The 16,146-nt window shown below is 36.2% G+C and overlaps 2 protein-coding genes across 2 annotated transcripts; both read left to right on the top strand.

Moving 5' to 3' along the window:
- Positions 1–1,081: 1,081 nt before the first annotated feature.
- Positions 1,082–2,632, top strand: LOC122594265 (hydroquinone glucosyltransferase-like). Its single transcript, XM_043766740.1, has one exon. The coding sequence runs from the start codon at positions 1,100–1,102 to the stop codon at positions 2,504–2,506; it is 1,407 nt and encodes a 468-aa protein (XP_043622675.1). The 5' UTR covers positions 1,082–1,099; the 3' UTR covers positions 2,507–2,632.
- Positions 2,633–6,066: 3,434 nt separating this feature from the next.
- On the top strand, positions 6,067–7,572 carry LOC122594205 (hydroquinone glucosyltransferase-like). The gene has a single exon (XM_043766675.1). The coding sequence runs from the start codon at positions 6,112–6,114 to the stop codon at positions 7,513–7,515; it is 1,404 nt and encodes a 467-aa protein (XP_043622610.1). The 5' UTR covers positions 6,067–6,111; the 3' UTR covers positions 7,516–7,572.
- Positions 7,573–16,146: the final 8,574 nt, after the last annotated feature.

Raw genomic sequence — 16,146 nt, 5'->3', positions numbered from 1 at the left:
GAGCCAACCAAATTAAGAATATTAAGCCAGACAAACTTGGCGACCATTACAACCGGAATTTAAAAATTCATCACATACAATAAACATTCGAGTAGTTCATTACGCAACATAAACATTTATGTATACTTGTTACATTCTGAGGTACTTATATATCCCTTCAGTATAAGTCTGTGCTGCTACGAATTATCAGTTAGAAATATTTAGAATTGATATTGCACACAAATATATATGTAACCAACACATAATCATTTTATTTTTTGGCTAAAACTTTTTGCAAAAGTACATGACACAAGTTGATAAACTCTGATCTTATAATAAGTTGATAATTCGTAAAGAAAATAAAAATTGTCATTGACAAATAAAGTATTATCAGAAATATGTCAAAATCCGATCATTAGTATCATATTTCTTGTACACACTGGATTGGTATATCGTGGAGCCTGAGACTAAAAGGTCTTGGATTCAAATTCTGGTGTGAATAAAATGCTTCAGGAATGGATGAGTTTTTCTCAGCATGAGTTTCCTATGAAATTGGAGTTGGGTATATGAATAGGCATACCGTTGAACCAAAATTTGCTGTTTAAAAAAAGATATATATCAATAAATATAAAATACGACGCAACTGTAAGAATTTAAAAGATCCATTATTATTTTAGCCTTAAACTCTAATGACAAAAATAATGATTATGGCACAATACGGGATGAGTCGATAAATATCCAATTATTTTTCAGCGGTAGGATTCCCTCCATTAACTTTTTTTTTTTTTTTTTAAATAATAGCACCATATCCACCTTTCTTGTATTTATCATATAGGATTGTACACAACATTACTTTGACCCCAATATGCATTATTAGTCCTTTACCATATATCATCCTTGGTAGATATAGTGATTATTTTGACTGTATCGATCTGATCTTTGTCCATTTTAACGTACTTGTTATGCACCCTGAAGCTTGATCAAAATTTGTCACATCTTCCAACATACATGGCTATATATCTATATATGACCATTTAGCTTCAATATCATTGATCTTACATTCATACTCCAGTCATCCCTTTACAGCTTTTTAATTTATCTTTTTGTCTACAAAAAAGCAATGGGAAAAGAAGCCCATATTGTCATTGTACCAAGTACAGGCATGGGACACTTGATCCCTTTAGTCGAGTTTGCTAAAAAACTAAAGATTCACCACAACATCTCAGCCACTTTCATCATCGCAAATGATGGATTTTTATCCAAATCTCAAAACACTTTTCTTGAGTCACTCCCTAATGGCCTAAACTATCTCCTTCTCCCCCCTGCTAACTTTGATGATCTGCCATCAGACGCCGTCATAGAAACGCGTATAAGCCTCATGGTTACGCGGTCTCTTGAATCGCTTCGTGAAGTATTCAAGTCCTTAGTTGTGGAAAAAAACATTGTGGCTTGTTTTGTTGATATTTTTAGTGCAGATGCATTTCATGTTGCTATTGAATTTGGTGTTTCGCCTTATTTGTTCTTCCCATCAAATGCTATGGGCCTGTCTTTGAGTTTTTATCTGCCTAAACTTGATCAAATGGTTTCATGTGAGTATAGAGACTTGCCTGAACCGGTTCAAATCCCTGGCTGCATACCGATTCCTGGAAAAGACCTGAGTGACCCGCTTCAGGATAGGAAGAATGATGCTTACAGATGGATGCTTCATAATGCGAAGATGTACCTAATGGCTGAAGGTATAGTTGTAAATAGCTTCAAGGAGTTAGAGGATGGCGCCTTGAAAGCTTTAATAGAGGATGCTGAGCCGGGTAAGCCACGAGTTTATCCAATTGGACCGTTGGTTCAGATGGATTCGAGAAATGATGATGTTGATGGGTTGGATTGTTTGAGGTGGTTAGATGATCAGCCTTGTGGTTCTGTTTTGTATATATCTTTTGGGAGTGGTGGAACCCTTTCTTCTAATCAGCTTAATGAGTTAGCCTTGGGTTTGGAGTTAAGTCAACAAAGGTTCATCTGGGTGGTTAGACGTCCAAATGATCAACCCAATGCCACGTTTTTCGATTCTCATGGTCATGAGGATTTTTTAAGTTTCTTGCCAAAAGGGTTTTTGGAAAGAACCAAAGCTATTGGGCTTGTGGTTCCTTCTTGGGCCCCACAAACCCAGATTCTGAGCCACAGCTCAACAGGCGGGTTCTTGACCCATTGTGGTTGGAACTCGGTCCTTGAGACTGTAGTTTATGGCGTACCAGTAATCGCTTGGCCACTTTATGCGGAGCAAAAAATGAATGCGGTATATTTAACAGATGGACTTAAAGTAGCAATAAGGCCCGCCATTGGTGAAAATGGCATCGTGGGGAGGGAGGAGATCGCAAGGGTCGTGAAAGGTTTATTTCAAGGGGAAGATAGAAAAGCGATTTGTAGTAGAATTCAGATTCTCAAAAACGCCGCTGCTAATGTCGTTACTAAAGAGGGGTGTTCTACAAAAACCTTAGATCAATTGGCATCAAAGTTGAAACATAAGATTTAACCCATTAGATTTCAAATAAGATAATATGTTAAGAGTTGATTTCAACCAAAATATTGTTACCACTTTATGCCTTCTTGTACTTGGTATCTAAAATCGAAATACAATTTAACAAACTAGATGAATAGTAGGAGGGAAATATTTTATGCCATGCTTCTGCTTTGAGCCGCCGGGCTTTTTGGACATTTGTAGCAGAGTAGCATCAAGACTCATGAGATTGCGTCCGCCTTGACCATTATATACAAGTATGGATGGATTTTTATTTTCTACCTTTAACCTAGTTTTGTGCTTTCAAATTACAGTACGAGGATGCCGGCCATAAATTTTCAACATAATGTCACGGATCAATCTAAGGTATAATCTGGAATTACTGCTTTTGATTAATAATCAATTAACCACCAACATAGATTGTAGAGTAAATTACTGAAATGATACCTAACGTTTGCGCCATATTACTTCCTTTCGAAATTACGCTGATCATACCTAACGTATGCAAATCCCTACTCGGACCATACCGGAGGCCAACGCCGTCAGGTGACCTTTAAAACCTCCCCTATGTGAGGGGTAAATATGTAATATCGCGTTTCCTAATAACTGAAATGGTACCTAACGTTTGCACGATATTGCTGGTTTCATACCTATATGTTTCTTAATTACTTAAATGGTACATAATGTTTAGTTATTAATTTTTTAATATTTTATTTAATTTTATTTATTTTTCTTTTATAAAAATTCTCCAAAACTTGTTATAATTTAATGAAAATAGTCAAAATGCACCTATAATCTACTAAAAAATAATACCAAATAGTTATTTCATAACAAAATATAAGTTTTAAAGTTCACGAATAACCAAAAATAGCAATAAAGTATCATAAAAATAATTTTTTTAAAAAAATAAAATTTTCTTTTTTAAAAAAATTCGGAAATACCGCAACGGTAATACCAGAAATATCAACCGGAATTTACGGGTATTTAAAACATTGTTTTAAACTTCGTGTCGCAGTAAATACTGACTTGTATTTCTGGTATTACCATTGTGGTATTTCCGGAATTTTTTCAAAAAAAAAAATTTCCTCGCAAATTTTTTAAAAATTGTTTTATAATACTTTATTGCTATTTTTAGTTATTCGTGAACTTTAAAACTTATATTTTGTTATGAAATTGCTATTTGGTATTATTTTTGAGTGAATTATAAGTGTATTATGACTATTTTCATTAAATTGTAACAAGTTTTGGAGAATTTTTATAGAAGAAAAATAAAACAAATTTAAAAAATACAAAAAAATAAATAAACTTATAACTAAACATTAGGTACCATTTAAGTAATTAAGAAACATTAGGTATGAAACCAACAATATCATGCAAACGTTAGGTACCATTTCAGTAATTAAGAAACGCGGTATTGCATATTTACCTCTCACGTGCAAGTCATGTGGGGGAGGTTTTAACGGCCAGCTGACGGCGTTAGCCTCCAGTATGGTCCGAGTGGAGATTTGCATACATTGGGTATGATCAGCGTAATTTCAAAATGAAATGTATGAAATCGGTAATATAGCGCAAACGTGAGGTACCATTTCAGTATTAACTCTAGATTGTATTATTGTAGACTTGTAGTATATTTGGTTGGATGTTACCGAAGTATTTAATACTCGTATTTTGTAGTTTGAGCCAGCCAATTGGTCTATCATTATAACCCATTGAGATAATGAGATCTATTAATGACTTTATTAGCCTATAACCAACTGGTGAAATTTATAACCTTTAGTGAAAAAAAATGTTTAATCATCCTAAAAATGTTCTTAATAATATCATAAGTACTTGACAAGTGTTCTCCACTAATTTTTTATACTAATTTTATTCTTCGATTTTGATAAATGTAACAATCTCATTTTTAGAAGGTTTTTTAGACTATTTAGTTCAAAAAATTTATAACTTTTCGTGAGATAATAAGCACTGAAAGAAGTGATAATTCACAGCCACATCCATATATCTCGTTGAAATGTTTCTCATGACTTCTTACGAATTCTTCATGGAATTCTCACTTCTAGAATTTATCATAGAAGCAACACGTACAATTATAGCATTTGGATTGGTCACAACGATCATATCACATCACCATGTCCGAATTAAGGGTGTAAGAAATGAACTGGAAAACCGGTCCGAACCACGTGATCCGAAAAAACTGAAACCGGAAAAAACCAAAATCCAGAAAACCGAAAACGAAAAAACTGATGTGTAACGGTTCGGTTACGATTTTTAATATTCATTACCCGCGGTTAACCGAACCGAACCGAAATTTGATATATGTCTACATATAATCATATATATGTATATTTACGCATATATGTATTATATGAATACGTCATTTACATATCAATTTAGCTGATTTTTTGTATTTGTTGCATAAAATATTAACAATTTTACTAACTTTTTTCAGAATCTATGATTAATTTTGGATATTCTAAGTAATTTTGTTATATATATATATACTCTTTTTAATAAAAAGTTGTTAACCTTTTTTAAAATATTTATTAAAGGTATTGGTATTATCATATAGAAGACATTTCAAGTGGTAAATTATAATACTCTTAAATACGAGTAGAAACTTGCATTGCATAAATATAACATTAGAAAAAAGTAAAATAGATGTAATGTATATTTTTTTTATAAAACAAAATATTAATTTAGTTAAATAATTATTTTACATAAAAAAAAAATTAATACAATGTAAATTAACTATTATAATTAAAAACTTAAACTTTATATTAGCATAACTTTGATAAATGGTTAACCGAAAATAAAACCGAAATTAACCGACTTTTTCGGGTAACCGAAATTAACAGTTCAAAATTTCTAGCTAACTGAACCGAACCGAAACCCGAAAAACGGTTCGAAATTTCTAGCTAACCGAATCGAATCGAACCGAACCGTTTACAGCCCTACGCTCCTACAAAACTGTGTTATGCTGAATACGTATATAAAATGTTGGATCATCTCCACACCACAGGACACCCACCATATGTTAAAGAAAATCTCCTGACCTGATATGAAAACCCCAATGTTATTGTTTCATATCCGCGACATCCCCAATTATTAAAGCCATCGGGTGCCTTAGAACCGTGGATCATTGGCCGGTAGCGAGCTATTACTCGTATATGGTTTATGTATAACTTTTATAACTTTAAAACTTGTGTTGCTTTTATAATTAAAAATCCTTTTCTTAAAGAAAAAACACATCCCCGCCACCACCTCCATCACTGCCGCTATAGCTGCACGCCATCACCACCCGTTAGCGCCACAATTACCGTTGCTATTACACCACCACATCATGCGGGTACAGTTCTACTATCTACCAAAGGAAATAATATAAGAACCAATAAAAAAGCGAAAATACTAGTTAGACATATTAGTTTATAATATTGCGTACATTAATTGTTTAGTGTAGTTGGCAATCTACCCTACTCTTTGTTTGCTCAAAAAAACAGAGTTGTTAACCTTTATTTAGTTTCATATATTATCTAGGATTTGTTGTTGATAATTTTATGGAGGGTTAGTAACATGTATAAACTTCATTTTGTATTATTCGCCCTCTCTAGCTATTCTATCCAATGGAAAGAACACCCCATGTTACCATTGTACCAAGTCCAGGTATAGGACACTTGATCCCTTTAGTTGAATTTGCTAAAAAACTAAAGATTCACCACAACATCTCATCAACTTTCATCATCGCAAACGATGGATTTTTATCCAAATCTCAAAACACTTTTCTTGACTCACTCCCTAATGGTCTAAACTATATGCTTCTTCCTCCTGTCACTTTTGATGACTTACCACATGATACCCAAATGGAAACCCGAATAAGTCTTATGGTTACGCGGTCTCTTGATTCGCTTCGTGAAGAATTCAAGTCTTCAGTTGTGGAAAAGAACATTGTGGCATGTTTTGTTGATATTTTTAGTGCAGATGCATTTCATGTTGCTATTGAATTTGGCGTTTCACCTTATTTATTCTTCCCATCTAATGCTATGGGCCTGTCTTTGAGTTTTTATCTGCCTAAACTTGATCAGATGGTTTCATGTGAGTATAGGGACTTGCCTGAACCGGTTAAAATCCCTGGCTGCATACCGATTCCTGGAAAAGACCTACTTGACCCGGTTCAAGATAGAAAGAATGAAGCATACAAATGGGTGCTTCATAATGCAAAGATGTATCTAATGGCTGAAGGTATAGTTGTAAATAGCTTCAAGGAGTTAGAGGATGGCGCCTTCAAAGCTTTGATAGAGGATGCTGAGCCGGGTAAGCCACGGGTTTATCCAATTGGACCGTTGATTCAGACAGCTGATTCGAGAAATGATGATGTTGATGGGTTAGATTGTTTGAAGTGGTTAGACGGTCAGCCTTGTGGTTCTGTTTTGTATATATCTTTTGGGAGTGGTGGAACCCTTTCTTCTAATCAGCTTAATGAGTTAGCCTTGGGTTTGGAGTTAAGTCAACAAAGGTTCATCTGGGTGGTTAGACGTCCAAATGATCAAGCCAATGCCACCTTTTTCAATTCTCATGGTCACGAGGACTTTTTTGGCTTCTTACCAAAAGGGTTCTTGGAAAGAACCAAAGTTATTGGGCTTGTGGTTCCTTCTTGGGCCCCACAAACCCAGATTCTGAGCCACAGCTCAACAGGCGGGTTCTTGACCCATTGTGGTTGGAACTCGGTCCTTGAGACTGTAGTTTATGGCGTACCAGTAATCGCTTGGCCACTTTATGCGGAGCAAAAAATGAATGCGATATATTTAACCGATGGACTTAAAGTAGCAATAAGGCCCGCCATTGGTGAAAATGGCATCGTGGGGAGGGAGGAGATCGCAAAGGTCGTGAAAGGTTTATTTCAAGGGGAAGATGGAAAAGCGATTCGTAGTAGAATTCAGTTTCTCAAAGACGCCGCTGCTAATGTCGTTACTAAAGAGGGGTGTTCTGCGAAAACCTTAGATCAATTGGCATCAAAGTTGAAACATTAGATTTAACCCATCAGATTTCAAATAAGATAATATGTTAAGAGTTGATTTCAACCAGAATATTGTTACCACTTTATCCCTTGTACCTAGTGTCTAAAATGTCAACAACATTTTACAAATTTAACAAATAGTAGGACGGAAAGTGTTATGCCATAATTCTACTTTGAGCAGCCGCGCCTAAAGGACATTTGGCATCAAGACTCAGGAGATTGCGCCCGCCTTGACCATTATATACATGTATGCGACGATTTTTATTTTTTTTTACCTTTTCCCTAGTTTTGTGCTTTCAAATTTACAGGATGGAGGTCGTAATGTCACAGATGAATCTTAGATATAATCTCGAATTACTGCTTTTGAGGAATAATAATTTAAACACCAACAAGATTGTACTATTGTAGAATGTAGCTAGACTAGTATATTTGGATGTTACTCACTCAAGTGACAAGTATTTAACAATTAATACGGTATTATGTAAGTTTGGGCCAGCCCATTGGTCTATCATTATAACTCATTGAGATCTAATTATTGGCTTTAGTAGCCTATAACCCACTGGGCCACTGGTGAAATTTATAACTTTTACGAAAAAGTAACTTTGTATAAAAATCATGCTCTAGTCGCTACTAAAAATTTCGAGCACTTAACAGGAGTGATGATTTCGCAGCCACATCTATCCATACTTCTCACGAATATTGGCGAATTTCTCACTTCTAGAATGTATCCTAAATAGCAACACGAATAGTGGTTAGTTTCAAAATAAATATATATTCAACATTTTATAAGTTGCCCATTATCAAAATTATTTGTTTGAAGAAGCTAGCACTCTTTTGTATATGAACATACTGTACCTACACATGAGCAATATTTACATACATAAATGTTTATTGTTATTTGGTCCACTCGCTAGCTGGTTTTCCTTTTTAACGACAATAAATTTAATTAGATAAGTAACTTACCAATATTGGTTCACCGGATTACATCAGATGAGTAAACCTACCATATGTTAGAGAAAACCTCGTGGCCCAATATAACACCCCAATTAATATTTTTGCTCCATATCCTCAACATCCTTAATTATTGAACTTGATCATCGGGTGCCTTAGAACCGAGGATCATTGGCTAATAGCTTTTAGATTTATTTATCTTGGTTTCATCCCTGCTTGACACCTTGTAGTAGTATAGGATGGTTGTTTGTGTCTATCAATCTTGTTTTTTTTGGTAATGTAAGCTTAAGTTTCTGCTATGGTAATAAAAGCTAATCTTCAGTTTGAAAAAGAGTTAAGTATTTGAGGATGTATGTAACTTGTACATTTTTCCTATTGTGTGAAAACAATTTTCATCTGGTTCATAGTATGTAATTAACTTGTAAAGTTGAACGAATCATGTAAAAAATTGGCCAGAAACTAATGTGACACCATCTGGCATATGAGATGTGACACAATGAATGACCTCCACATCAGCATTTAGCCCATTACTTACACGATTCATTCAATTTTACAAGTTAATTACATACAATAAATAAGATGAAAGTTGTTTTCACATAATAAAAAGTGTACAAGTTACATACATCCTCAAATACTTAACTTTTTGAAGAAGGCTTTACAAACTTTGTAACATTTTTTTTATTTGATAGGTACAAACTTTGTAACATCACACCTAATTATTGTGTTGGACCATAACTATCTATGTGCGCGCGTGTGTGTTTTTTTATGTGTAACCTTACCAATGTCTTTTTTTAGATATATAAAAAAAATGATTAGTAGTCCCACGTAGACTAAGTTGCTGAAAGAACATATATAGCTTACCAATAAACTAGTATGCAACTTTCATTTCATATTAGGCGATCGAACCTTCGACGGATGTCTAAGTTAGTTAGTCTGGTTTCTTCAGCTTTTAATTAGTCATTTTATTGAAAATACTTCTCATTTAACAAATCGTAGTACCTTTAAATAATAAATTATATACTAGTAGATCATATGTAATAAAACACATAAAAAGTCGTAAAAGTTCAAATGTTAAACTAAAGAAATTTTAAAAGCAATTAAAAAAAATTAGATTTTTACTATCGAAAATGCTTTTTGAACAAGAGAGTATCATGTGTCGACTTTTGGATAAAACTTCATAAAAAGCCTGATATGATGTAAGAAAAATAAATAGGAAAATTGTTTTAAAGGCCGTGTCTCTTTCTTTGTTTGCAACTAATATATATCAAGACTTATTAGTATCTATATCTATATATATATATATATATATATACTAGGTTTTTTACCCGTACGATGTGCGGCTATTTAAAATAACCTACGTAAAAAGAATAAAAATGAACATGAACTAATATATAATAATACATTAAAGCATATAAATTTTTTGAGAATTATAATGATGTATAAAGCACATAAAATTTAATAACCCAATTACTTTTCATATTAAAAGTCAAAAAGAATTTGAAGATGAAATCAGAAACCAACTTTTAAAAAAAATATGACAATGGTGTAATACGTCGACACAATTATGTAATCTATATATGAAACTAATGTTGGTTTTTAGGAAATAAAATCTATTTTATTAATTTCATAATTTTATTTTTCACATACCAATATATATTTAATATTTTTTATTACATAAATAAATAAATATTGTGGAAAATTATAGAGATGACACATAGGATAAAATCCTATGTGGCAAATTTTAAAAATAGTTTTAAATTAAAGAGGGTTTTAAAAAGCTAAGATTCTTATTGTTTTAATATTTATATATATATATATATATATAGGAAAGTTATTTTTAGTACAAGGTTTAAAAAAGTACAAGGTATTTCCTCCTTTATCTTCCTTCTTCCTTCCATCTCCGACCACCACCACCACCACCATGATCATCTCCGACCACCACCATGATACTCCGGCGACGACGACCATCTCCGGCTAGAGTTACACATGTGTAACTAACTTACACATGTGTAACTAACTTACACATGTGTAAGTACAACTTTTTTTTTTAGCATTTTAGGGTCTAAAATTTCTAGGTTTTTTCCTTCGCGAGACAATCACCACCAGCCACCATCATCTCCGACCACCCCAACCACGGCCCCGACGCCGGCATCAAGGGCTTCGCCCGTACCGTAGCAAACCATCACCATCTCTTGGATCGCCGCCCATCAAATCCATACGATTCTCATATGCGTCCCTTGACGGTCAGCTTAGAACGGATGAGGGCCTCTAGCCCGTACCGTATCCACTCGAAAATAAACCTGATTCTCGCCGGAAAGTTAACTTACACATGTGTAAGTTGTAGTTACACATGTGTAAGTCTCGCCGGAGATGATCGCCATCGCTGAAGAATCATGGTGGTGGTCGGAGATGATCATGGTGGTGGTGGTGGTGGTCGGAGATGGAAGGAACAAGCATGTGTAAGTTAACTTAGACATGTACTTTTTGTACTTTTTTAAATGCTTGTACTATAGATAACTCACCCCTATATATATATATATATATAGAGGAAAGTTATTTTTAGTACAAGGGTTTTGATGTGACTAATTTATAGCCATTACCCACATCATTATTGGCCATTTTAGTAGATGTTTTAAGTCGTTTTTGTATGCATTTGGCGCGTTTATGGTGTTTGTTAGTATTTTCAGGTTTTGAACAGGTTACGCGTTCATTTGGTACATTTTCGGTTGATTATTGGCCAGGAAATACGTTATGGGAATGAAAGTCGATTTGAATGGACGAGGCGGTAGAGCTTAGCAAGTAATCGAGACCGAAACAAGTTGGTCCTATACAAGCTCTGGACTATGCCGCAATCCTGATCCACGGAAATAAATGGAAAAACCCCCATTGCGCCGCAGTGGGGATGGCAACAGAAGGACTGCGCCGCAGTCTGTTGAAGAAGAAAAGAAGCCGTGGAATCATACTGCGCCGCAGTGGTGATCACACGAACCACTGCGCCGCAGTCAGCCGAAGTCAAAGTCGACCAACACCTCACTGCGCCGCAGTGAAGAGAAGTCAAGACCCAATGCGCTGCAGTGGGCGCACGGGGAAACAGACTTTGTTTTGTTTCTGCATCAGATTTTGGGGAGGTATAATTAAGAAACCCTAAGTCGAAAATTAGGGTATTCAAACTCTTTCTAGGAGCTGCTCTATCAGGATTCTTCCTTCTCCAATCAAGTGTTTCACTTAGGCGGATTCATCGAAGATATTACGGGCACCCATCTAGATCGTATCTACATTATTGTCTTGCAATTTATTTTCTTCAAACAATTGGTACATCATGTTTCTCTTCTATTTCATTGATTATTGTGAATTGATCATGAGTGGCTAACTGTTTAATCATCCACCTTGATGAAACGAGACGGATAATGTGATTGCTATATTTTTAATTCAAAAGGGTTTATTTAATTATCGTTGTTCCGTGATCTTGATGATTTTAATTCTTTTCATTAATTAATTTTGATATTGGTTGCATATGATTCTTCGTTGGTGGTACCAGTTGAATGTGTATGTGATTTTAAAACGGTTACTTGTCTATAAGTAATTATCACTAGTTCATGGTATGATAGTGAATATCATTTTAAGAAAAGATTAATTTTGTCAATGTGATTGATGTCGGTTGGTGGTACCACGTTATTGTCACACAGGTTCAATTGATAATTTGATAGTCAATAAAACTGATTGTTAGAAGAATTGTTTTGGTTTTGGTGGTACCGGCTTGGGTAATTCAACTAGTAGTAGGGTGATTCGATAATTAGTTCACGGTTGGTGGTACCACGTGAGTAATATAATCTTGTCACGATTATCTTTTAAACTCTAGAGAATTTGTTCTTCATCAAATGTAATCACATTTGAAGTCAAGGTGGATGACTTTTAATTATATTGTCTGAACTTGTCTTTTAAATTTATGCAATCATTTTGCAAATCAATTTATTTAATTGTCAAAGGGGAATTTCGAAGAAACACATGTTTTCCAAACCATTCAACAAGCAACTAATCATTTCACGGTCCCTGAGAACGAACTCAAACTTACCTCTCAACTATATTACAAACGATCGGGCCACTGCCCATGAGTGCGTAGTAGTGAGTTCTTTGGTAGTTTTAGTTTATAAAGTTAAAGCTCGATTTTGCACATCAAGTTTTTGGCGCCGCTGCCGGGGATTGTGTGCCAAATTAGTTGTTTATTTAGTGGTTTGATCCTTCCTTACGCGTGAGGAAGTTAATTGCTTTATTAGTTTAGACTTGTTTATTTGAATTATCACAGGTGCATTTGACGCATGGTGTTAGTTGTGTTTTGCAGGATACTGTAATAGTTGATGATTTTGCGTTCTTCGGGGAGACCTCTTTTTAGTCCACTAAAAACCCCACCTAGACGTAGGATCAACTACACGGCACCACCAGATTGGGACGAAGAAGGCTTCTTTCTTGAGGAATTCTTTGACCTTACACTTGTAAAAAAGGAGATGGGTGACAATCCACCAAGAGATCCGAATGATATCAAGTATGAAGACCGAGCCCGCAATATCCCTTCGGCTCGTGGTTCCGCCATTAGAACACCGGCGGTCGATCAAAACTTTAATTTGAAACCGAATCATTTAAAGAGCATCGAAGAGCAAAAGTTTGATGGAAAGAAGAAGTGGGATCCATATAAGCACTTGGAGAGGTTTAAGAAGTTGGCACGGCTCTACCAATATGGCCAAAACCAAATGAATGCCGTGAAACTTGAAACTTTTCCTATCACTCTGACCGGGGAAGCCGAGGATTGGTTTAATGATCTTCCCGAGAATTCGATTACAACTTGGGATCAACTCAAGGAAGCTTTTATCAGTGAGTTTTACTCGGTTAGAACTCAAAGGCAATTGGAAAACTTGATTAGGTCTTTCATGCAAGAAGATGGGGAAGATGTGGTAGATGCATGGATCCGCTTTAAAGAAATGTTGAGGAATTGTCCGGGTCATGATTTGACTAAGGAGAAGTATGTTGAGTTGTTCTTTGATGGATTGACCAAGGCTTCAAAAAAAGAGATAGGATATGCTTTTGGTGGAAGTTTTAGCAAGATCACTCCAAATGAAGGTTTTGACATTTTGGAGAGGATGGTGAAGGATAATGCGGCCATGGATGATAAGAGGTTTGTGAAGAATGAGAGCCGATTCAAGCAAAACAAGGTTGCAAGGGCCGATGGAAGCAATAGTTCTAGTGTAATTGATGAGATTCAAGCTTTATCGGCAAGGATGGATAAAGGTTTTGCTAACCAAGAAGCGAGGTTTGGATATCTAAAGCGAGATGTGAAGGTGCTAGCTGATGGATGTGACCATTGTGGAGACATACACTATTCCGAAGAGTGTCCCAACCGGGGACCTGAAGATGTCAATTTCGTCCAGAATTAGCAAGGAGGTTTTCAGAGGAGCACCGGTTTCCAGAATCGGTCATCAGGTAACAATTCCTATAACTCTTTTCCTGCTAATACTTCTTGTTTTTCTGGTAACAGGTGGCAAAAGAGCAACTATCAAAGTCAGCCACAGCAGCAGGAGATTAAGCAAAGCCAAGGATCGGGTTCTTCCTCTTCTATTACCGATCCTAATGCCAAGCTGAGAGAGATGATGAAGCAAATGATTGGTAATCAGATTGAGACAAACACAAGTATCCAGAACATAAGGGAGGATACTTGGGAGTTGAGTGAGAGGCTAGACAGGATTAATGGCAAGGTGGAAATGAATGCCAAGAATCAAGATATTAACTTTAAGGATCTTGAAAGCAGGATGGCTGCTCTAACTAGGCCCTAGGGTGTTTTGCCTAGTAACACTCAGCAGAATCCAAAGCAAAATTAAGGATCCAGCAGTAGTCAGAAGTACACTCAACCACCTGTTTGTCATGAGCAGCGAAGGCCATTACTACTCGTACAGGTAGATACTATGCCCCTCCTCCTAATCCTAATGTTGTTGTTTCAGATGTGCAGGATACAGGAAATGAAGAAGCTGAAGATGTGGACGAGGAGATTGTGATGGAAGATCAACCGACCGTGAAGACTCCGGTTACCCGACCGGAACCGGCGGTGACACCCGAGGCTAAGCCATATAAGCCTAAGGTTCCATTTCCACAGCGGTTCAGGAAGGCCAAATTAAAGGAACAATATGATAAATTTGTTAACATGATTAAAAATGTTCATATTAATGTGCCTTTAGTTGATTTGATACAGGGAATGCCCAACTATGCGAAGTTTATCAAGGAACTCGTTACAGACAAAGGAAAGATGGATGAGGTGAAGGCGACATATCTCAATGCTGAGTGTTCTGCTATCTTGCAGAATCAACAGATTCCGCCTAAGCTTGAGGATCCAGGGAGTTTTCCTATAACTTGTGCCATTCGTACTTTGACTTGTAAGGCTTTAGCAGGTTTAGGTGCAAGTATTAATTTGATGTCTTACTCGGTTTGGAGTAAGTTGGCTTCCGGTATCTTGAGACCCACTCGTATGAGTATAAGACTAGCTGACCACTCTTTTCAGTATCCCATTGGGATTGCTGAGAACATGACTGTCCAAGTAGGTCATATAGTCTTTCTTGTTGATTTTGTGATCCTAGAAATGGAAGAAGACACTAAGGTACCCTTGATTTTAGGTAGACCATTCCTTAACACCGCGGATGCTATCATCCGGGTGAAAGATAAGGAAATTTCATTGGGTGTGGGTACGGATAGAATAGTGTTTAATGTTGAACGATCTATTAAGCATTCTTACTCGACTAATGAATCTTGTTTCAGGATTGACGTAATTGATGATGCTTTGGATCAAGAATTTCAGGAATTCATGGAGACAGAAGTTGATGAGGAGCTCGTTTTCTTGGGAGATGGGGACATTGGTGATGATGATTTGTTTGCAGAGGTGATGGCGCTTGATATGGATGAGACACCTCCGGAAAATGAGAGCTTTGAAAAGGTTGTTGCTGATGGAAGCTCAAGGGTGCCAAATTCGGTTGATGTACCCCCTACTGATCTGGAGCTCAAGCCATTGCCTGCCCACTTGGAGTATGCTTACTTGGCAGGTAAATCCTCTTTACCCGTTGTCATCTCGTCCGCACTTTTGAGTGACGAGAAGAATCTTCTTTTAGCCTTGCTTAGAGCTCATAAGCGGGCTTTTGCTTGGAAAACCACCGACATTCTAGGTATTAGTCCTGATTTTTGCATGCATAAGATAGATTTTGTTGAAGATGCTAAGCCCATTGTCCAGAGACAAAGGAGGCTTAATCCAAATATGAAGGAGGTGGTCAAGAAGGAAGTGATTAAGCTTTTAGATGCAGGGATCATTTTCCCGATAACTGATAGTTCTTGGGTAAGTCCCGTCTACTGTGTTCCCAAAAAGGGGGGCATGACGGTCATTGAAAATGAAAATAATGAACTTTTGGCCACTAGGATTGTCACGGATTGGCGGGTTTGCATAGATTACCGTAAGTTGAATGATGCTACCCGTAAGGATCATTTTCCCCTCCCATTTATTGATCAAATGTTGGAAAGACTTGCCGGAAATGCATACTTTTGTTTCTTGGATGGGTTCTCCGGGTATTTTCAAATACCCATCGACCCGAAAGATCAAGAAAAGACCACTTTTACATGCCCATTTGGTACCTTTGCTTACCGGCGAATGCCGTTTGGTTTGTGTAAT

Source organism: Erigeron canadensis, chromosome 3 (genome assembly GCF_010389155.1).
Source record: "Erigeron canadensis isolate Cc75 chromosome 3, C_canadensis_v1, whole genome shotgun sequence".
Taxonomy (NCBI): Eukaryota; Viridiplantae; Streptophyta; class Magnoliopsida; order Asterales; family Asteraceae; genus Erigeron; species Erigeron canadensis.
Note: the sequence above shows the minus strand (reverse complement) of the source record. Positions and strands in the feature narration are given on the sequence as shown.